This window comes from Chiloscyllium plagiosum, unplaced genomic scaffold (assembly GCF_037043375.1).
Source record: "Chiloscyllium plagiosum isolate Xiang-an unplaced genomic scaffold, Cpla_swu_hap1 HiC_scaffold_37, whole genome shotgun sequence".
Taxonomy (NCBI): domain Eukaryota; kingdom Metazoa; phylum Chordata; class Chondrichthyes; order Orectolobiformes; family Hemiscylliidae; genus Chiloscyllium; species Chiloscyllium plagiosum.
In genome coordinates this window covers 15,554,494-15,579,416 of record NW_028270175.1, presented here as the reverse complement: position 1 = coordinate 15,579,416, position 24,923 = coordinate 15,554,494, and the positions used below count along the sequence as shown (strand labels likewise).

At 40.0% G+C, this 24,923-nt stretch overlaps 1 protein-coding gene across 6 annotated transcripts in view; it reads right to left on the bottom strand.

Annotated features, from left to right (window-relative positions):
* prkcz (protein kinase C, zeta) overlaps positions 1-24,923 on the bottom strand; it is a 431,548-nt gene that overhangs the window by 189,335 nt on the left and 217,290 nt on the right. For all 6 annotated transcript variants that reach the window (XM_087980378.1, XM_087980379.1, XM_087980381.1 and 3 more), the window contains 3 exons: positions 11,302-11,383; positions 2,924-2,982; positions 1,742-1,930 (listed from right to left, as the gene is read on the bottom strand). In XM_087980378.1, coding sequence (XP_087836504.1) covers positions 1,742-1,930; positions 2,924-2,982; positions 11,302-11,383 — 330 coding nt within the window. The remainder of the gene's footprint in view (positions 1-1,741; positions 1,931-2,923; positions 2,983-11,301; positions 11,384-24,923) is intronic.

The window sequence follows — 24,923 nt, the reverse complement described above, 5'->3', positions numbered from 1 at the left end:
GGTAAAATTCAGTCCTATAACTTGTTTTTGATATTTTTGCAAGCAATGATCTTTCTGGGCTAAAGGACTTGTTTTTATTCAAGGTAAATATTTCAACATGCTCTTAATAACAACACAAGTTTCAAAAATTGATATCATTTGACACTGTCATTAATAACTGAAACCATCCTTTCAAACATATGTTACTTTCTCTCAACTTGACCCCAATCCCCAAATTTTAAATCTTGCAGACTGAGCTGCACCTCAGTGTCACATCAAGCTTCCCAACTCATAACTATCAATGTACTCTTCGTAAGTTTTCAACTTTACTCCTTTCATGTTCTCTTCGAATTCTTCTTGTTCCTGTTCCCTGATTACATTTCTACACTGCTCTTCCTGGCCCCATGCTAACCAATTTTAATTTCCTCTTCTTAAATACTGTCTGCTTTAAACAGCTGCTATGACCACCTTCTCAAAAAAAAATCATTAATACCAATTAAGGTTCCAAATTACACCTCGTAATTACAATCATGGTATAGTTTCACTCCAACTGAGTTGCAAATTTCAACATAGTCTTCTGCCCACATTTCGACAGTTCAATGTTCAGACACTGTCCTTACACTGTTCCACTCTTAGTTATCTGGTCATAAGCAAAGTATCTCCAGTCATAGCTTCTTTTCACACCTGCATGGGTCAATCAATCCACTCACTTTGTTATTAAACATATAACATGTGCATGCTCTCGCACATTAGTAGTCAATGGACTGTGATCAGGAGTACAAACGGATTTTCCATTTTTTACCTCTCTTGGAAAGGGATATGTATCGAGGAGATGTTTTGGTCCTCGTCCCCCTCAAAGACCAGACAGTAACATTTTTAACATTTCAAATTATAATAAAGATTGATAAGATGGGAAAAAAATATGGAATACATTTATTTACTGGATAGGTCACTGAATACAAAACCAAGAATGTAATGCTGGAGCTATTTCAAACACTGGTTAAGGCACAGCTAGAAGCTTGCACGTAGCTCTGATCACCACATAACAGGAAGTACAATTGCTCTGGAGAGTCAAGAGGACATTTACAAGAAAGCTGCCAGTGCTTGAAAATTGTAGCTATGAGAAAAGATTAGATAGATCAGGGTTGCTTCCCAGAACAGAGGAGGAAAAAGGTGACTTAATTGATCCATGTGAAATTATGATAGACCTGGATAGAATAAACCAGGAAAGGCCAACTAACCGTAGTTATGTGTTTAAAGTGATGATTAGAAGATGATTAGAGGGCACACTGATTTGGAGCTGTGTCTGGAATTCTCTGCCCAATTGGTAGAAATTCTCAACTTGCTTAAAAGAGGTTTCTGGATCAACACTGGAAGTACTGTAACTTGCAAGGCCACAAATCAGGTGCTGGAGGACGAAATTAGGATGGGTGGCTGGATTTGTTTTTGGTTAGTGCAGAAACAATGGCTGAAGACTCTTTTCCTCTGTTGCAACCAACTTTCCAACATAAGTACCACTCTAAAACTGGTCAAAGAAAGTATCAAAAGAATTAACTGTGATTACTTATGAATTAATTCGCTTTGGCTTTTGATGATAAAATGTGCAGTCCTCAAATGCACTATGGAAACCTGATGAAAGCTACTTTTCTCTACACTAGAAGGGTGACTGCACTTGAGGGATATATAATTAACTGTAGGATATTGAGTGTGTGAAAGGTAATTAAAAACAAAGTTCACTTTCTTTTTATAGGAGTAAATTTACCTCATCATCATGGACCAGTTCCTTCTTTACCACCTTCATTGCATATATACAGTCATTTTTCTTCAAGCGCACAAGGAGAACTTTAGCATAGCTGCCACGTCCAATGACTCGTATAAGGTCAAAGTCTTGCAAACCCAGCACTGAAGAAATCTTGATTCCATCGACACCATCAACCACTGGCTTGATATCCTGGAAACCAATTTTTTTTTAAAAAATGACACCATTCAACATAAAATACTTGGGAGATATAATGGTCCAGTCAATATATCATAATATAGATTAATTATAACTCCTCCTTGTGTATGCCAGTTCAATATAAACTAATATTGAATTAAATGATCCATTAATGACCCATGTAGCAAGGAAGTTATTTGGCTCATCATGTTTTGGTCAGCTCTCTGGAAGCTATCCAATTAGACTGACACTCCTCCTCTAAATCCAGCCATGCAAATTTGCCTTCTATTCTCTTATGACGACTAAATCAAAGTGCTGAAAATATTAATTTGCATTAAACGTACACCAGCAACTTGAAGCAAAAATTAATCTTAACTCCAAATCTACAATTATTATATTGCTTCAACAAATGACAATTATATTGTTTCAATAAATGACATATTTTTGATATTTTGTTACTTTGCTCGTTACTCCACTGAATGGTGACAGCAGTCAGTCATCTCTATTTTATCACTTATTATTTGAAAACACATCAATCGATGCAAAATAGCTTCATCAATGTCCTTACCAAGACCTTATTCAGCTAATCTTACTTAGCATTTTGGTTTTTCATGTAGTCTCTTGCAATTTTTGAAATCTCTCCACAGCACTATGGTTTTGGAGAAAGCATGGTTAAAGAAATTATTTCCCTTCTCATTCAGATTGAGACGTTGGTATTTCAAGAAATTGCAAGACATTGCAGCATGTGTGCTGTGTGACTACTGGACACTATCCACCGCTGATATCACTGATCAGGAGCCAGAATTGTTGTTTTCCTTGCCAACCCTGTTCAGTGAAAACAGTTGCAGAAACATTACAGTTGCCTTCACTGAGATCAGCTAACTGATGACATCCCAGCAATAGAACGTGAACTCCAGGTATTATACCAGGTCGGACATATCCACTACATCATTACTGATTCTTTAATTGTGAAATCATAAAAAAGCTTGATGTTATTGTAAAACCCACCTCTGAGTCATCTGTGACCCTGTCTAATTTAGTCCGACTATGTGGCAGAAATGGTACAACTGTAAAGGAAAGGAAGAAGAACTCAGGTTAACTCATTTTGCAGGACTTAGAAAACACTTTATTGGTGTCCTATTGAAGATTAGTGTGTATAGTAGCAACAAAAAGAAAAACAAAGTCTAGAAATCTGAAACAAAAGCAGACATTGTTGGAAATGTACAAGTCACTGATGATGAAAAATATAAACTCCCTTCCCATCAAAATGTTAAACTACATTATTTTTAAAACAAAAAGAGAAAATGTTAGAAATATTCAGCTGATTAGGCAGCATCTGTGGAAAGAGTAACAAAGTTGATATTTTAGGACAAGTTCTATTTATTAAAACTGAAGGTGATATAAACATATCAGTTTTTAAACAAGTAGAGACATGAAATGAAAGCAGGGTCGGGGAGATCTTAAAAGTGAAGATGGAAGGCAGGAGTGACTAAATTCCAAAAAAGTAATCAAACATATAAAAAGCAGTTTGTGGGAGAGGCAAAAAACACATGCAATGTCTCTGGCAAAGCTATAAATTAAAATATTGAACTACATTAACATTTACCTGGACAAACTGGGAGATGGCGTATTGATTTAATATTGTTAAACTCACCATCAAGTCCATAAGATACTAATGTACTAATTGAGAGATCAGGTGCTATTCTTTGAACATTTGTTCAACTTTGACACTAACTTACATTTATAGATTATTATTATCTGGTTTAGGTCATTACACACACATTTAACTACATGCAAAGCAAAAATGGAACACGCTGTTCAACACCTCTATCTTCCATGGGTTCCTGATCTTGCAATCATCATTCCTCCACACATCTGACCACTGACAATTGGCTGAACTCATCTGTGGTGCACCTACTTCCCGTGCCATGACCGTTTTGATCCACCTCATGACTGCCATGTATGCCCCATATACAATAACCTTTTAAGTTTTACCATCAGACATCCTTGGGATTAAGCAATGGGAAACTTGAGAAGTCACTGACAAGCTCCTTGTGACAAATCCCATCTGTTGAATGGCAGTGGTTGAATGACCATGTCAAGTGGTCCATGCCAAACAGTTTCAGGACAAGCCAGGGCTTCTGTGCAGCCAGCTTTCACTGCTGGGGCTCTTTTACACCTGTGGCGAGACAAACACATGACCTAACAGTGCCTCCCCCTCTACAGAATAAGTGGCAAATTAATTACCTTAAAGTCAGCAAATTAGGAGATTGTTAGTTGGCTCTGGGGATACACATTCACTAACCAGATTAAATTTTTTAAAATGTCCTTTAAATTGGGAGAATTGCACAGAAAAAATAGTGGATTTGATGATGATTGCAAGGGATGCGACATGTGGCAGTGAGTGCCCTTGGAGGTTCCCCTCCAGCCACTTATCCTAACTTGGAAATATGTAATTGTTCCTTCACTATTACTAAGTCGAACTCCTGCAGCTCCATCCCGATCAGCACATGGATACCTATGCCAAAAACTACAGTTGTTCAAGAAGGCAGCTCACCATCATTTTCTCATGGGCAATCAGGAAGAGACAATAAATGCTGCCCCATCCAGCAATGTCTACATCCATGAATAAATGGAATAAAAGGAAACTTTTTGTTGAGTCTAGGAAAAAGAAAGTAAAGGGTTATGGGCAAAGGTTCAGGAAGTGGGATGAAATTCCTTACAATCCACAGTAAAGGGGGCTTCTTGATCGAGGAAGAAGGAAAACACTTCTGAAGAAATGGTGTGGCAGGTGGTACTGTCAGAACAGATGCATAAATGCAGAAAAGGTGAGAGAACAGAACAGAGCCTTATATTGGATAATTAAACTTACTGCCCTCGTTTTTAGCTCACGTCTCCAAGCAAATGACTATGATGATATCTACAGTATCAAGAAGATAAATACTATTGGGTATATAATAAATACTTAACCTTGCACCGTGTTGTTAAAATGACTAATAATAACAGTAAAAAAAAAACAACATGACATTTAGTAGAATCATGAAGCTTCAAACTGTTTCACTTCAAATCTGGGACAAAGACACACGATTTAATATTGCTTCAAGCACCTACATTTTAAAAGACTGTGGCAAATGATTTATTTGAGGTTGTGTGGGAATACCAGTGAATGGTTTCTTGAAAAAAGGCCCACTGAAATTTCACTGTGGACAATGGGGCAGGTTTCAAAAAAAAGCTCAAGAGTACAAAAAGACTTCAGACTGATGGGTCGCAGACCGGCAGGTTGTGTTTAATTTAGCTAAATGAGAGGTGTTTCATTTTGTTAAGGCAATTCAGGGCAGGACATATACGCTTAAATATTAGGGTCATGGGGAGTGATGTTGAACCATGAGACTTTGGAGTGCACATTTATAGTTCCTTGAAGATGGAGTCATAAGTTGACAGGATAGCAAAGGCGGAGTTTGGTACCCTTGCCTTATTGGTCAAATGAACTGAATATTGGAGTTGGATGTCATGGTGCGGCTGTACAGGACATTAGGTCAGCCATTTTTGTAAAACTGCATTCAATTCTGGTATCCCAGCTACAGGAAGGATGCTGTTACACTTGAAAGGATGCAGAAAAGATTTACAGAATCTTGCCAGATTGGAGGGTTTGAGCTTTCAGGAAAGGCTGAATATGCTGGGGCTATTTTCCCCGGAGCTTCAGAGGGTGAGGGGTGACATTACAGAGGTTTATAAAATCCTGAGGGGCATGGATAGGGTGAATAGCCAAGGTCTTTTTTTGCCCAGGTTAGGGGAGTCCAAAATAGAGGGTGTAACTTCAGGGTGAGAGGAGAAGGATTTAAAAGGGGCCTCAGGTACAACTTTTTCACACAGAGGGTGGTGCATGTATGGAACAAGCTGCATAAGGAAGTGGAGGAGGCTGGTATAATGACAACATTTAAAAGGCATCAGGATGGATACATGAATAGGAAGAGTTTACAGGTATATTGGCCAAATGCTGGCAAATGGGACTAGATTAATTTAAGATATCTTGTTAGCATGATGAGCTGGACTGAAGGGTCTGTTTCCATGCTATAAAACTCCAAGACTCTATGACAAGGCTTTGTGTAAACCACATGACTTGTGTAAGTGCTGTACAGCCCTTGCTGAAGCTGCTTTGAATAGTAACTGGTTTGGAAATGTACTCATATTATGCTGGTGCAACTGGAAGGTGACCTCTGAGATCAAGCCAAGTTGAAGGAAAGCTTACGAAAGAACAACCTGCCCAGTGATCTCATCATTATTGAAAACAAAAAAAAACTCATTTTTTGAGGTTTTACACTGAACTAGTTGTTCTATTGAACGAATAATTAAAGCAACATCTCAAGACTCCAGAGACAATTGTACAAGATTAATGACACTGTCACACCAACCAGAACATTAGAGCAACAGACTCTAGGACATTGTACATTTTATCACTTTGTCTTCAAAATAAACTATTGACTGAAGCGTTAAAGTAATGCTTGAAAATTAACATTACTGTTCATTTTTGTTCCACTTACTGTTGAACCACAAACCTACTTTTTCCTGAAATTGATTTCAAATAGGAATGAGAAAAATAATGGTGATTTGTTGTCAATTCATGATGATACCCTAATTCAGATACAAATGTTCTAGATTTAGGTTGAGAAAACAGCAGTCTATTACAAATCTACATTTTACATTCAGAGACTGAATTTAACAGTCGATTATCAACACCAATTATTTTTCTTTCCTTGCCTGTAGAAGTAAAATCTGAATTTTGATACCCATAACTGAAGCTTATTTCACTACTTTAGAACAAGGCCATCGATTTGCAGTATGCATCCCAAATAACAACAATCTCAAATTTTCAACCTTATAAAAACTCATCAACACATTTCTCTAACAGGTGTGAATAATCCACAACCTTCGTTGTAATGCTTGATATTAATTTCTCATAAAAACAAATATATCAAATCATCATTCATGAATGAATAAATAAACATCTGTTCAATATCTATTCAGATCATTAAACCCAGAAGGGCAAAGTCCAGTACAATTCTAAATGATATACTGAATTAATAGATCAGTGCAATGGAAAAGACATTTAGGATTGAGGGCGAACTTTTTTCTATTAAGCCTTTCCACATTACCAATTAAACATTTAAAATGCATCTCATTAACATCGACACAGTAAAATAAATTCAGAATAAGAATTTACTTGAAAAAAAAAGTGTGCTTTGGAAGCCTTTGATATAGGGTACATGCATCAAATCAAATTTTTTTCCTGACTTTGGCTAAACTGAGTCTCCCTGCTCTGTCAATCATTATACATTAAAGAAAAAAAACTTCAAGCTATTTTCATTATGATTTGGAACATGTTAAAATAGTCAGTATTTGATTTCACTTCTTGAAAAGATAATTCTCTTTGAATGTGTATTCAGCTAATGATTAAATGTTTTAGCTTGGAATGCATACGAAGTTTTTCATAAGTTGCTCATTAACTGGAAGCCTCATGATGATCCAGATCAGTTGTTATATCCATACAAATCTTGATAGCCAGAAAATTAACACAGTGGCCATCTTACAGGAAGATTATTATTGAATTGGAGAGCATTCAGAAAAGATTTACCAGAACATTGTTGAGAATGGAGAGTTTGAGTTATAAAGAAACATGGATAGGCTGGGACTTTTCTCATTGGAACATGGGAGGTTAAGAAGTATCTTACGGAGGTTTACAAAATCATGAGGGGTATAGATAAAGTGAATGGCAGGTGTCTTTTTCCTAGGATGGGAGATTCCAAGACAAGGAGGCATTTTATGAGGTGAGAGGAGAAAGATTTAAGACAGACATGAGGGACAACTTTTGTGTGCTTACAGAGTGGCTTGTGTGTGGAATGAACTTCCAGAGGAAGTGGTAGATGCATTTACAGTTATGTTTGAAATGTATTTCGATAAGGACATGAATAAGATATGTTTGGAGGGATATGGGTTAAGTGCAGGCAGGTGGGACTAGTTTAGTTTAGTTTGGGATTATGGTTGGCACGATGAGTCTGTTTCCATGCTGTTTGACTCTGACTATTTTTGCTGGGAAGATGGATGTAGATTGGAGACTTTAAAATATAAACACCATCAGAACTGTACAGTTTTCAATAACAGTTGAACAAATCAAACATGAACAACAGAAATTATTGAAACTGAAAACAACAAACGCTGGAAATCACAGTGGGTCAGGCAGCATCCATGGACACAGAGCAAGCTAATGTTTCAGGTCTAGATGACGCTTCAACAGAGTTAAGTGAATTATAGGTCATCTAGAGTCGAAATATCAGTTTGCTCTCTTTCCATGGATGCTACTTGACCCAGTGATCTCCAGCATTTGTTATTTTCAGTATAGATTCCAACTGCTGTAGTAATTTGTTCTGAGAAATGATTCAAATCTGTTTCCATGAAGTTGTCCTGTTGCCCACCAGAGGAACAAAAAATTTCTTTTTTGTTTGTATGCAAAGTGTCCGCATTTGAAAATTTAAGCTGCCAAATCTTAACTTATTAAAGGACTTGATATATTGAAAGTCATTCATTTTTGTCTACAACACAAAATATTCCTGATATGTTGGCATGGATTTTATTAACCATTCTAAATATTTCCATTCAAAATGTTTGAGAAGAAAATAAATTTCACTTCTTAAAAAAAATTCTCATGATTTGAATATTGTTTTATTACATATTTTCAGTCAATACTGGTCTCCAATCAAGCCATGGTGAGTGAAACTAATATCATGCCTACTTCAGCTCAAATGGTGAATCATTTGTGCACACTAAGCTCCCGCAAACAACAATGTCACCATCATCAGACAATCTGTTTTTGTGATATCAATTGCAAGACAACTATTAGCCACGATGCTAAGGTAAACTCTCCTGCTCTTACTGGAAATGAAACCTGGGATCTTTACATCCATCCAAGAATACATGGAGATTTGCTTTGAAATCTTAGCTGAAAGAAAGCACTTCTGTTAGAGGAATACTCGCTGAATGCTCTATTGTGAGTCAGCCGAGGATTTTGTGTTCAATCTAGAATCAAACTCAGTAGCAACTGTTCTGCCAAATTAATCCGGTTGACGTAGGGTTGTGATTGTAAGAAATTATTTCAGCATGGATCTTCATAGACAACATTGATTAATCTACACAGTCATAATAGCAGCACTTTCCAAAATACAGAAATTGAGCAAACACTACAGATGTTATAAGTTATCACAAAGCTGAAATACAACAGGGTGTACGAGGACTTCTCAGACCAATTTGATCTAATCATCTGGACACCTTGTGTTCTGCTTCACTTCAACTTCACTTCACAGCTAGTCTGGAAAGTGGGAAAGGTTTAGAAGCAGGAATCAAAGTGAAGGGCTCGTATACAGTTCAAGTAATAACAGGTTTAAAGGTAAGGTAAAGTCACCATAGTCTTCCAAGTCCATAGGGCTGTTCTCTCAGTCGATTCAGACAATTGGTAGTGGTTTAAACATACCTCAGGCAAAGGGAGAGTTTGAAGAGAGGCTTTCATGTTAACCTCAGCCAGTGTGAAAAGGCTGGTTTAATGATGTAGTGTGATATGAACAGCAAGGGTTCATTAACGCAGCACACAGGTGATTGCCAATAATGTGCGAACATGAATTCAATTGTTTTATTGGATACCGCAATCTAACTAATATGAAATTTTGCAACAAGTTCTTTTTGTGTATTTACCATATTGAAATAACAGGTTTTTACTACTTTTTAATCAGTCTTATTATGAATTAAGACAAGATATCAAAGCAATTTGGTACATTAATACACCAAAAAATTACATTATTGTTATAAAACACAAATGGCAGCAACAAAATCAGGGTGGCATCAATAAAACATGAAACTGAGATTGAACAAATCACCCTCTTGAAGGAGCAAGAAAAACAAACTCGGTCCTTCGAACTGCTGCTGGACAAACTGTGCATCAGCATGTATTTTTCCTTACCGTGCAATATTTTCTCAACAACATCATAGGCAAGTGTAACTTTTCCTTTTAAGTATCCACTCAGGGGTACATGAAAACTCATCATTATTAAATGTTACTTCTACTCTCTAACTGATCAGCAAATAATTTGACCTATATTATGCGAAATACCATGTTGGAGTTTTATAGTATAAACTTGTGTCTTTTAACAATAATGCAATGTTTTGGTACACTAATGAAAGTATTGCTCTCATTTTGTTTTAATTCAAAATAATTGTGTTTTATCAAAAACATACCATAAATACTGCTCGAAGAATGAATTTTTTGAAACCAATATTTTAGACCAAGAGTCACAGGGCTGACTTTTACATGGGTGATGATTTGATGCATGACAAGTGCTCGATATGTGACTCATTGAATGGACAGGGTGACCTCTAGTGGCGAGGAAGCTGAGGAATTGTCACAGTAATTTAAACAGCTTTTAATTCATGAGAAAAAACAAAGCTGCAGTCAGTTAAATAAACTTCCCAAGCCCAATCCTCTACTCAATATTCCTAACCATATTTTACTCCGAGCCTTTAATTGCACTTTATTTGCCTTTAAAAAAGAAAATGGAGTTCCATTTTGCTCAGATTCCCAGAGTAAACACAGAACAATTATCTTCTTTATGCAAACTTGCAGACAATATCCTCTCCCTCTTTAAAAGTAAATAAATTATTTATGATCTGTGACTAAACCATCACTATGTTTACCTTGTGTAACATTTATGGCAACTAGGATTGTTTTTTTGTTAGTGTTATTTATGGAGTTGTATTTGCTTGGTTTCATAGTTATCTTTTCAAAAATAGCCTTAGCATTTAAAGCTACGTTTTCTCTCTTCCCAAACCCACACTCTTTCTGAAATTTTGATCTTTGATCTCTGAAAACTAGAGTCAATGTTACACAATATATAGAAAAAGTCATTCTTTTGGGCCAAAATTCATGCGATTAACCTTCACAAAATTGACTTATACACAAGTGTGAGCAGTGCTTACAATTATCGGGTTACAATGTCTAATTAGTGATGTTAATGCAACTCATTAACATTGCAATACAAAATTAAATAATTTTCCCTAAGTTAGAGTAATTATTATACACACAATATTTTCACAAGATATATGGATCACTTTATGAATTCTGAGCTCATCAAGCTGGGGGATTTTACAGATGAGCAATGGAATGCTTTCCAACTTCGGCACTTAATATCAATGTCAAGTATGCTTCTTGCTCTTTTTTTCATAAATCTGTCTATGGCTTAGCCAATGCTAGATTAGTGCAAGTATTTTTTTGTTTTGACAGGAAACAATGTGTTTCTTTTAAATACCATTGATCTTTCATAAAGGTTTGAAACGTTAAAACTTACTTCCATCAGGTTCTTCTGAAGGGATGTCAACTTCATCAGTCTTGTCATCAAGTGATGGTTCAGGGGAAGGCATGACTGGATCCTGACCATTTAGACAGGAAACAAAGGAAAATCATTTATGTAACAGAACAAACAGTTGAGACATGCCTAATATCTAGTCAGGATTCAGGTGGGTGAGCAAAGGATCATTTAAATTACAGTCGTCATTCCCAGCTGGCAGTTGGGAGAATAAAGGCGTCAGTTCATTACATCTTTGTCATTAAGTCTCACTTTAAATGTCACCTGTACAAAATCAAAGCTGACAAGTAGGCAGCAACTTATGCAATGTCCAAAGACAAAATTTTACATGGATGGAACCTGCTTCTTCACGGAATCCTTAGTGCAGATACAGGCCATTTAGCTCAACAATTCCATGCGGACCTTCCAAAGAGTATCCCACCCAGATTCATTTCCCACCCCTAGTACTCTACATTTCCCATGACTAACACACCTAACTTACACATCCCAGAACACTATGGACAACTTAGCATGGCCAATTCACCTAACCTGCACATCTTTGGATTGTGGGAGGAAACCCATGCAGACATGGGGAGAATGTGCAAACTCCACACAGTCACCCGTGAATGGAATCGAACCCAGGTCCCTGGCACTGTGAGACAGCAGTGCTAACCACTGAGCCATTGAGCTGCCCTTCTGGTGCAGCAGGTCAGAAGAAGGAAAGATAAGCTTAAACATAGTCTTAGGCAATTCAGGACTGACATCAGATAGTGTTTCTTCACAAAAAAGGTAGTGAAAATCTGCAAAGTTCTACCTCAAAAAGCTCCAAGGACAAGTCAATTGAAAATTTCCAAACTAGAACCTGATGAGATTTCACATCAGGCAACCTGAAATCATATAAACACATCAATTAGAAGCTGAGTAGGCCACTCAACCCCTCAAGCCTGTTTAATTTACTAAGATTGTGCTGATATGATTACACCACATTCCCATCTACTCTGATAATCTTTCTCCCCCTTTCTCATCAAGAATCTATCTACCCCTGCCTGAAAAATATTCAAAAAAAATTCTGCCTTCACCACCATTTGAGGAAAAGAATTCTAAAGACTTATGTCCATAAGTGAGAAAAAAATTCTTATCCTTTTCTTAAATGGGTGACCTTATTTTTGAACAGTGACTCTCAGTTCTAGGTTCTCCCACAATTGTAAACATTCTTTCCACATGCATCCTATTAGGATCTTCTTTTTCAAATCGAGGAATAAAATCTGCACCTATCAGATATCCTAAACTGATTAGTCTCATTTGCCAGCATTTGGCCACTTATCACTTTTCTAAATTCCAGTGGATACAAATCTAGTTTCTAATATTGTCTCATAAGACAATATCACACAATATTCCTAATAGTAAACTTACTCTGAACTATTTCCAACACATTGTGCATCCTTCCTGAAATATGGACACCAATACTTTACATGCTACTCCAGATAGGAGTTGCACAGAATGAAGACTGATAAAGGCAATTGACATGAACAGCAGCCCTGATCTTAATCAATGGTGACAGAAGATCAGGTCGATGAGAAATAATCGCCAGCTCCTTAAAAAAAAATCTCAAATATTAGAACAAGCTGGACCAGACAAAACATAGATACAGGACTTATCTCGAATAGCAAGAACAACAAGTACCATTGATATACTAAAACATTTCAAGGTGCTTCTTCAAAGAAACCTAGACACCAAGCCACATAAGGAGATATTAGAAGAGATGAACAAAGTCTAACTCAAAAGTAGGTTTTAAGAAATGTTTCAAGATGTAAAAGAGAGCTTGCGAAGCAGAATGACAGAGGGGGGAAATTTCAGAGCTTGGGACCTCAATAACTGAAGACACTTACCAACAGTGGAGCAACTAAAATGAACAGGAAGTGGAGCACTGTAGATGTCTTAAAAGGGTTACTAGAGGAGATTTCACATATTGAGGGAGGCTATGGAGGAAGTTAAATTTTAAAATTTCTACCCTTTTAAGATACTGCTCAAACAGGAGCTAACAGATATCATTATAATTAGAAGGATGTTATTTCATTTATATGGGTAATCGGTGACTGTAGGATTCAACAAAACTTTCACTGTGACAAAGAAGTGTCTGCAAAGGAAAAATGATACCATGCAGCCTGCTTTGAATGTGTTGCTTCAACAGTACTTGTGGAAGAGTCTTGAATGCACAGTAATGAGGGAAGATATCAGAGAAGGTCTTCAAATAAGGCCATCAGTATGGAGTTTAGAAATAAAAAAAGATGGCAATTGTGGATTTCAACTTTGTTATATTAACTGGGATAGCCTTAGCATAATAGCATTAGACAGGTTGGAATTTTTAAAGTGCATCCAAAACAGCTTTTCTGTCAGTATATAGATAGCCCTATTTAAGGTGGGGTATGCTAAACCTAATCCTAAATAATAAAGCTGATCAAGTGGCTGTGGGAAAGCATTTTGAGGACAGTAACCATAATTCTAAGTTTCAAAGGAATTATGAAAAGCAATTAGGATAATGCAGAAGTGTTTAAACTGGGGGAAAGCCAATTTCAAGATTATTAGACAGGATCTGGCAAATATAGATTAAGATTAGTGAATTCTACATTTGGAAAGTAATCTTGAGTTTCAGTGCCAGTGTATTACTTCAAGAGTGAATGGCAAAGGCAGCAGGTCCACGGAATCCTGTTTATTAAGGAGTATTGACAGTTTGATAAAGAAAAAGGAAGTAGGTATGGCACAGTCAAAAACGGGCAGACTTTCAGAAGCATAGAGAGTGTCAGAGTTGCTTAAAAAAAATTAGGAGGGCAAAGACGGGCAACAAAATCTATCTGGCAGATAGGATTAAAGGAAAATCCCAAGGCATTTTATAAGTATACGAAGAGTAAGAGATTTACCAGGCAAAGTGTGAAGCCTATTAGACCCCAAAGGGGCAAAACTATGCGTGGAGCCAGAGGATGTGGGTGAGGTTTTAAAAGATCATTGTGTTCATAAAGGAGAAAAACATTGTAGCCTGGAATTTCAGTTGGGAAGGTGAAGTTCTAGAAAACAATAATTAAGGAGGGATTAGATGTTTTAGTGATCATGAGGGTGCGTAAATCCAGACAGCCTGATGAGGTGTTTCCCAGGTTGCTTTAGGAGGCAAGGGAAGAGATTGCTGGGGGCCCTGCAGAGATATTTAATGCCTCACAGATAAAGTGCCAGGTAATTGCAGGTTAACTCATATGGTTCTTTTGTTCAAGAAGGGCAGCAGGGATAGGCCAGGTAATTATAGACCAGTCATCTGATGTCAGTAGTAGGGAAATTATTGGAAAACATTGTGAGGGATCGGATTAATCAACACTTAGAAAGGTAGTGATTAATCAGGAATATTTAGTATGGATTTATTAGAGGGACATTGTCTGAATAACTTAATTGAGTTTTTTTGAAAAAGATTGCTAAATAGATTGATGAGAGTAGTGCAGTTGATATGATTTACACAGATTTGAGTAAATTTGAGTAAATGCTTGGACAAGGTCCGACATGGAAGGCTGGTCCAAAAAGGTAAGAGGCCATGGGATCCAAAGCAAGTTGGTAATTTGGATCTAAAACTGGCTTGCAAATAGGAGGGAAAGGATAATGGTGGAGGGTTGCTTTTGTGATTGGAAGCCGGTGAACAACAGTGTACCACAAGGTCAGTGCTGGGACCCTGGCTAATGACTTGGATATGAAGGTAAAAGGTACAATTAATAAGTCTGCAGATAACACAAATTGGTAAGGTTGTAGACAGTGAGGAGGATGGTCTCAGGGCTGGAGTTTGATATTGTCTAAATTGGGCAGAGAAATAGCAGATGAAATTTAATTTCCATTAGTGCCAGGTGATGCATTGTGCAAGGTCTAATAAGGAAAGGATATACGCAAAGAATGGCTGGTTTCTTAGGAGCAATGAGAACAAAGGGACCTTGATGTACAAGTTCACAGATCCCCAAAAGGTGTCAATACAGGTATATAGGAGATTGACGATGAAGTTGCCGGGAATGAAAAAGTTTCAGAAAGACTGGATAGATTGGGTTTCTGCCCTTGGAGCAGAGACTGAGACCAGGGGTCAGGGTTGGGAGCGGGGGTCTGTGGAGTTGATTGAGATACACAAAAATAATGAGGGGTATGGACAGGATAGATTGGGAGAATCTTTTCCTCATGGAAGATGTGTAACACCAGATGGCACAAGTTTTAAGATGAGTAACTAGCATTGAGGGCAGTAGAAATATCAAACGCTAACTGAGAGGGTGGTGGAGGCAGCTACTCTCTCAATATTTAAAATGCTAGGGCATAGTTGGCTATGGACCAAGTGCAGGTAAACAGGATAAGTGCAGTTTTATGTTTGTTAACCAACAAACAGTGGGCTTGAAGGGCCTCTCTCTATGCTATATGTTTCTATGACTATGACTGTTGGGGAAAATTGGCTAAATGCTTGAAACAGCAGGAAGTACAGGAAGACAACAATTTAAGTTTGGATTAGTCGAAGAAAGAGTAGCAGAAACAATGGCCAAATGTCCTCCTGTCTGCAAATCTCTATACTTCTAACGACACAATAGAATGTGCATGGATAACATTAACACATTCTGGCACAAAAGGAGAGGAAAGAAAATAAAAAAATCTAACTGGCAGAAAATCTGAAATGCTTGCGCAACTAAATAGAACAGTTTGCTGTCATGAATTCCTGGATCACCACAAATCAGAAACTCAGTTGGTCGAGCCACGTGTCTTTTAGTGCAGCTCTAAAGCTGTGTTCATTATGCTAAGTGCTCACCTGGCTTCCCAAAGTTTTTCCATCACTGAGAAGGCACAAGTCAGGGACATAATGGATTATTTTCCATCTTATTGAACAGATGCAGGTGCAACATGAAGAATCTCAAAAATCTTCAAGGCCAAACAAACATTCTGTTCAAAAACAGAAATTGCTGGAAAAGCTCAGACGATCTGGCAGCAACCATGGACAGAACTCAGAGTTAATGTTTTGAGTCAAATTACCCTTCCTTCCTTGAGTAAGGCTCACTTGGCCCAAAACATAAACTGATTTCTCTCCACAGAAGCTGCCAGACCTGCTGAGCTATTCCAGCAATTTCTATTTTTGTCTTTGTCCAGCATCTGCACTTCTTTTGGTTTTCATCAAACCATCTATTCGATTGGCAAACCATTCATGAGCTTAATTAAGAATGGATAATAAATATTGGCCTTGCTAAGAATATCGAAACCCCAAAATTACTGTCTTAGAATGAAGACAGCTTCATAGCGTATTGCTGAAGCGGTAGCCAATAACTGTTTGTCTAAGGTCAAGGCAATGTTCCTTACAAAATAAATCTTAATAACTTCAGTTTTGAGAATAGGTCTATGCTCATCTGCCTATCAACTCAACAGAAACAACAGAGCACAAAGGCAAAAAAAACAGCAAAATAGGACAGGGTTAACAAATCAATAATTGAGAAAAATAAGACTCTACAAAATTTATGTGCCAGTTTTACACCATTAGCTGATGAAAGTTTTACATTATTCTATACAAGGAGAAAAACAAACAGCAAAGAAATAACATTTTTGAGGGGTGGATTCAAGATGCAGCGATCTCGGAAGATCATGTTATTATATTAGATTAGATTCCCTACAGCATGGAAACAGGCCCTTCGGTCCAGCCAGTCCACACCGACCCTCCGAAGAGTAACCCACCCAGACCCATTTCCCTCTGACTAATGCACTTAACGCTATGGGCAATTCATCTGGCCTGCATATCTTTGGACTGTGGGAGGAAACTGGAGCATCTGGAGGAAACTCACGCAGACATGGGGAGAATGTGCAAATTCCACGCATAGTCGCCCAAGGGTGGAATCGAACCTGGATCCCTGGAGCTGTGAGGCAGCAGTGCTAACCACTGAGCCACCGTGCCGCCATGTTGCAGAGCTCTGCACTGCAGCGCAAGTGGGACAAACTTTTAACCCATCCTACCGCAATATCCTGGGACTCTGGAAAGGTTATGGAGTCCCAGGAAACTGCTAAAAATCAACACCTTTGTTTTCACTATCCAGGGATGCTGAATGAGGAAGAGGCATCCGAGGCCGGGCCTGTGGCCCAGCCTGCTGGATCCTCACACTATTTTTAACCAGCCTTTGGTGAAGGAGCTCAGGAAATGTTGCGAGATGTTGGGTAAGCAGATAGAGAAGCTGACTCTGATCTCTATCATGCTGCAGAAGCATGAACAGCAGCTGGGATACCTGGACAAAAGGATAGATGAGGTAGAACAGAGTTGCAGTGGTGGAAGCTGATACCGGTTCCTGCAAGGATAGGATCCAAGCCATGGAGAGACAGGTCCGCAATTTGCTTGACCAAGTTAATGCCTTGAGAACAGGGGCAGGAGAAAAAAATATTCGGACCGTCGGTCTGCCAGACAGCAAGGAAGGTGAGCGGCCGGCGGAATTTATTGAGGACTGGTTGCCGAAATTCCTTAACTTGGAGGCTGGAATGAGACGCTTGAAGATAGAGAGGGCTCACCAGGTCATGGTGCAGAGGTCAGGTCTGGATCAACATTCTCATCTTATCTTGGTGTGGTTTCATCATTATAGAGATGAGGAAAGAAATGTGAAGCTTCCAGGATCCGGGGAAGGATCCAAAGGCCCTAGTTTACAAGGGCTGTAAGGTCATGTTCTTCCAGGACTTCTCAGGTGCTGTAATCCAGAAAAGAAACTCCGATGACAGCGTCAAGAGAAGACTGAGGGAGCTTGGGATCCAATACGCTTAGGTATCCGGCGGTGCTTCAAAAACCTTAGATGGATCTGAACATCTCTGACACTGAGAAGGCAGGAGATTTTGTGGACAAATTAACTTAATGTGAACAATTTCATATGTACAAATAGTCGTGTCGTTTGGGTATGGCTCTGGTTTCTCTTTTTAAAAAAAAGAGCAAGTCCAGTTGGGGCTTTCTTTTCCTATCTTTTTTATTGGTAATAATCTGGTCTAAACTATGTTTGGTGGCAGTTGAGATGTGTACTTTCAATTTCTAAGTTATACCAAAGGATGGGTGGGGTACTTAGCTTTTTTTAAAAAAACTTCTTTATTCACATGGCTATGCCATGGCAGATTTGCTTTCTCTTCAGCTTGTGTTTGCAGTGTGACTCTTGCTAGGAGGAGGGAAAAATGGTTGGGATGGCTAGATGCCCATTTATGGCCAGTTTATGGTTGGTTCAGGTACTTAAATGCTCGGGCTGCAGTACTGGACTACTTTGGGCAGGGGCGAATTCCCCTATTCAGCGCCATTGAGGATCTAAAATTTGAATTTAGGCTGTTGTCAGAAGCAACATGTATATGTAGATTTTTATGAATCATAACATGGCTTTTCAATTTAAAATAACATAACAAAATGGCTTTAGACGTTTCTTTGACACTGTGAGCTTGAACTGATGCTTTACCGAGTTGGTTAGAGGTAAGAGAAAACAATGGAGTTTTCATAATATGAATCATAAGACAGTGATTTGATATTCGAGCTAACCTTGAACTAGCAAGCATGGGATGAATTTGTGTGTGGAACGGTCTGTTTCTCAGCAAATATCATTGGATTAACCTGCTGTAAATCATGTCACTATTACAGTTGATTGGTCTTTTCTTGTCATTAAGGCTGTGCTGTCTCTTAAAAACACATAAATAATGTGTAATTTTCAAACGTAATTGTGCAATTTCGCCACGGAGCACAGAAGCTTTAACCTCTGTGTTCTTGGACAGAATTGCGTCAGGCTGCCTTAATTTATTAAACTGGTAACCTTGCTTTAAACAGATTGTACTCTTAGTGATTCCTTTGAACGATCTCGAACCAAAAGGCCTCTTTGGAGGGGTCCATATCTTCACCATTGGTGCTTTATATGTTGGCTTTTTTTTTGGTTTTTGTTGTATATAATCTTTGATAGCTTTGTAGGTTTGTAAACTGTAGTGGTTTTAGTTTACATAGTTTATATGTTCAATGGATCTTGCGACACTAAGGCTCAGTGATTTGTGGTTCGTGTTCCTCCTCTCTGGAATCAAAATATTATTGCAATACGTTATAGCTAATGACTTGATTAAATGGTATACCTGGAACATCAAGCGGAGTCACTCACCAAGTATGAGGAACTTTCGAGTCTGAGAAGGGAAAAGGTGGATAGTGCTTTGTTTAAGGAGACACACTTGGATGATATAGAGCATTTGAAACTACAGCAGAATGGCTTTGATTGGGTTTACTTTTCATCTTTTAATACCAGAAGTAGGGAGTGGCTAGATTGGTTAGGAGGAATCTCCCATTTAAGTTAATGGAGTGTGCTAAAGACACACATGGGAGATTTGTAATTCTCAAAGCCCTGATAAACAGGGAAGAATATGGTGTTTTAAATGTTTATTGTCCTCCAAACCATCCCCTCAAATTTCTGTTAGATGCATTTTCTAAATTGATCAGTCTCAAGTCTCAGCATATCATTACAGGGGGAGATTTTAATTGTCTCATGGATCCCACAGTGGACAGGTTGCCCAAAGGCCCTCCCGATACACTCCGTACAAACTAAACAATTAGTGGATCTCATGTTTCTTTCTAACACTGTTACTCTCCACCAAAAGACTGCAAATATCTTGTGCAATGTGAGAGAAAACTGCAGCTGGCCAACTAACTCCCTAGATATATACTCTGACATAACTTCCTTCTAGTTACCAACTGGATTCATTCCTCCCATCAACCAACCAGGTTGTACCCACCACCTATGTTCACCTATCACTACCTCACCATTCCGACCTTTTCCTGACCCAACCTCCCCCCATCCCCACATTTGCAGCTCCTTCTCCCCGCACCTCCGTTCTGAAGAAGGGTTATACCCAAAACTTCAATTTCTTCACCTCCTGATGCTGTCTGGCTTGCTGTGTTCTTCCAGCTTCCTGCTTGTATATTTTGGATTCCAGCATTTGCAGTTTCTTTTTGTCTGATATACTGATGATTGTTTTGGAAATTAAAAATGGATGTTGGTGGCTTATATTCGTCATGCTGGTTATAGGTAGTTGGAATATCTGTATGGACAGTCAGTTATTCTGTAATGCAACACTGGCCAAGGTAATCTTCTGATCCAGGCTGCATGGCATGTTTGAATTAAACAAGGAGCACTGGTTTTTCGAAAATTGAAGTGTACTTATGTCAATGATGTGGGAACCAGAAGACAATGTCAAACATGGTTAAGAAAAACAAGGAAGCACATGTCAGGTACAGACAGGACAGATCGAGTTAATCCTCAGAACAGTATAAAGACAGTAGGAGCACACATAAGAGGGAAATCAGGAGGACAAAAAGGGGACATGAGATAGCTTTGGCAAATAGAATTAAGGAAAATCTAAACGGTTTTTACAAATACACGAAGGACAAAAGGGTAACTAGGGAGAGAATAGGGCCCCTCAAAGATCAGCAAGGTCTTTGTGTGGAGCCACAGAAAATGGGGTGAGATACTAAACGAGTATTTTGCATCAGTATTTACAGCGGAAAAGGACATGGAAGATATAGAATGTAGGGAAATAGATGGTGACATCTTGAAAAATGTCTATATTACAGAGGAGGAAGTACTGGATGTCTTGAAACACAAAGGTGGATAAATACCCAGGACCTGATCAGGTGTACCCTCTAACTCTGTTGAAAGCTAGGGAAAAGATTGCTGGGCTTCTTATTGAAATATTTGTATCATCAATAGTCACAGGTGAGGTGCCAGAAGACTGGAAGTTGACTAATGTGGTGCCACTATTTAAGAAAGGTGGTAAGGACAAGCCAGGGAACTATAGACCAGTGAGCCTGACGTTGGTGGTGGGCACGTTGTTGGACGGAATCCTGAGGGACAGGATGTACATGTATTTGGAAAGGCAAGGACTGATTAGGGATAGTCAACATAGCTTTGTGCGTGGGAAATCATGTCTCACAAACTTGATTGAGTTTTTTTGAAGAAGTAACAGAGGATTGATGACGGCAGGGCGGTACATGTGAACTATATGGCCTTCAGGAAGGCGTTCGACAAGGTTCCCCATGGGAGACTGGTTAGCAAGGTTAGATCTCACTAAATACAGGGAGAACTAGCCACTTGAATACAGAACTGGCTCAAAGGTAGAAAACAGAGGATAGTGATGGAGGGTTGTTTTTCAAACTGGAGGCCTGTGACCAATGGGGTGCCACAAGAATCGGTGCTTGGTCCGTTTCTTTTTGTCATTTATACAAATGATTTGGATGTGAGCATAAGAGGTATAGTCAGTAAGTTTGCAGATGACACTAAAATTGGAGGTGTAGTAGACAGCGAAGGAGGTTACCTCAGATTAAAATGGAATCTTGATCAGATGAGCCAATGGGCCGAAAGGTGGAAGATGGAGTTTAATTTAGATAAATGTAGGGTGCTGCATTTTGGGAAAGTCAATCTTAGCAGGATTTATACACTAAATGGTAAGGTACTAGGGAGTGTTGCTGAACAAAGAGACCTTGGAGGGCATGTTCATAGCTCCTTGAAAGTGGAGTCGCCGGTAGATAGGATAGTGAAGGTGACGTTTGGCATGCTTTCCTTTATTGGTCAGAGTACGGAGTACAGGAGTTGGGAGGTCATGTTACGACTGTACAGGACACTGGTTAGGCCACTGTTGGAAAATTACGTGCAATTCTGGTCTCCTTCCTATTGGAAAGATGCTGTGAAACTTGAAAGGGTTCAGAAATGATTTACAAGAATGTTGCCAGGGTTGGAGAGAGGCTGAACAGTCTGGGGCTGTTTTCCCTGGAGCATCAGAGGCTGAGGGGTGACCTTATAGAGGTTTATAAAATCATGAGGAGCATGGATAGGATAAATAGACAAAGTCTTTTCCCTGGGGTGGGGGTGTCCAGAGCTAGAGGGCATAGGTTTTGGGTGAGAGGGGAAAGATATAAAAGAGACCTAATGGGCAACCTTTTCACACAGAGTGTGGTATGTGTATGAAATGAGGCCAGAGGAAGTGGTGGAGGCTAGTACAATTGCAACATTTAAAAGGCATTTGGATGGGTATATGAATAGAAAGGGTTTGGAGGGATATGGGCCGGGTGCTGGCAGGTGGGACGAGGTTGTGTTGGGATATCTGGTCGGCATGGACGGGTTAGACTGGAGGGTCTGTTTCCGTGTTGTACATCTCTATGCTCTGTGACGTGGTACCAGCTGTCAGTAAAACTAAAACATTTCATATCAATTTAATGTTGATTTGGAAAATCAACCCACATTACTGCCAGAAGAAAAACAGAATGAATTGTGTGAAGATTAAAAATGGAATGTCGACTGGCATATCAGTGAATGCACAGCTACAGATGGAATGATTTGGGACACTGGAGAGAGGCATTTGAGAAGTTTAAACAAATGTGCAGCTGACATCAGTAGTTTCCTAAAAGGCACTAGGGATGAAGAGAGGATAAGCGATATTCTTCTGTAGACCGGAGACAAAAGGATTACATTTATTTAACTGCTGGGTGCTTAGTGAAGTTAACAGGAGAAATCGAGAAAAGAGTTTTGGAGGATTCAGTTCCTATCTGAAGCCAAAACAACTCATCAGATCAAATTTCAAGGTGCACAAGTTAGCTGAATCTATTGACAACTTTGTAAACAAGACAAAATGCAGTCAGAAAATATAAATTTAAGGATTCAAATCAAAGGCTGATATATATCAACTAACTTGGGCTTATTTACACCCTGAAGTACAGAAAGCACCAATAGCAAAGGATAAATTCATAATATCACAGGCAATACAAATTACCAGAGCAAATGAAGTCACAAACAGACAGATGAAGGTAGGAGAAAGTGAGGACTGCAGATGTTGGTGATCAGAGCTGAAAAATGTGTTGCTAGAAAAGCGCAGCAGGTCAGGCAGCATCCAAAGAGCAGGAGAATTGACGTTTCCCACCCCCTCTCCGGCCTATCACCCTCACCTTAACCTCCTTCCACCTATCGCATTCCCAACGCCCCTCCCCCAAGTCCCTCCTCCCTACCTTTTATCTTAGCCTGCTTGGCACACCCTCCATTCCTGACACGGAGTGACATCGAACAATTCTTCCGCCGCCTTCGCCTCCATGCCTTCTTCTTCAATCAAGACTCTCGCCCACCCTCTGACGACCCCTTCTCCCACCTCCAACACACCCCGTCCACCTGGACACCCCTTGCTGGCCTCCTACCTGCCCTCGACCTCTTCATAGCAAACTGCCGCCGCGATATTAACCGCTACCTGAACTCCCACACCCCTCCCACCCACTCCAACCTCTCACCCTCGGAACGCGCAGCCCTCCACTCCCTCCGTTCCAACCCCAACCTCACCATCAAACCAGCTGACAAGGGAGGCGCAGTAGTAGTTTGGCGCACTGACCTTTACACCGCTGAGGCCAAACGCCAGCTCGCAGATACCTCCTCCTACCGTCCCCTTGACCATGACCCCACCCCCCACCACCAAACCATCATCTCCCAGACCATCCATAACCTCATCACCTCCCATCCACCGCCTCCAACCTCATAGTCCCACAACCCCGCACCGCCCGTTTCTACCTCCTGCCCAAAATCCACAAACCTGACTGCCCCGGACGACCCATCGTCTCAGCCTGCTCCTGCCCAACCGAACTCATCTCGGCATACCTCGACACGGTCCTGTCCCCATTAGTCCAAGAACTCCCCACCTACGTTCGTGACACCACCCACGCCCTCCACCTCTTCCAGGATTTCCGCTTCCCCCGTCCCCAACGCCTCATCTTCACCATGGACATCCAGTCCCTGTACACCTCCATCCCCCATCACGAAGGACTCAAAGCACTCCGCTTCTTCCTTTCCCGCCGTACCACCCAGTACCCTTCCACCGACACCCTCCTTCGACTGACCGAACTGGTCCTCACCCTGAACAACTTTTCTTTCCAATCCTCCCACTTTCTCCAAACAAAAGGAGTAGCCATGGGCAGCCGCATGGGCCCCAGCTATGCCTGCCTCTTCGTAGGGTATGTGGAACAATCCATCTTCCGCAACTACACTGGCCCCACCCCCCATCTTTTCCTTCGCTACATTGATGACTGTGTCGGCGCTACCTCGTGCTCCCACGAGGAGGTTGAACAGTTCATCCACTACACTAACACCTTCCACCCCGACCTCAAATTCACCTGGACAGTCTCGGACTTCTCCCTCCCCTTCCTAGACCTTTCTGTTTCTATCTCAGGTGACCGAATCAACACGGACATCTACTACAAACCAACCGACTCCCACAGCTACCTGGACTACACCTCCTCCCATCCTGCCCCCTGTAAAAACGCCATCCCATTCTCCCAATTCCTTCGTCTCCGCCGCATCTGCTCCCAGGAGGACCAGTTCAAAATACGTACAACACAGATGGCCTCCTTCTTCAAGGACCGCAATTTCCCCTTGGTCGACGGTGCCCTCCACCGCATCTCCTCCACTTCCCGCTCCTCCGCCCTTGAGCCCCGCCCCTCCAACCGCCACCAGGACAGAACCCCACTGGTCCTCACCTACCACCCCACCAATCTCCATGTACAGCGCATCATCCGCCGTCACTTCCGCCACCTCCAAACAGACCCCAGCACCAAGGATATATTTCCCTCC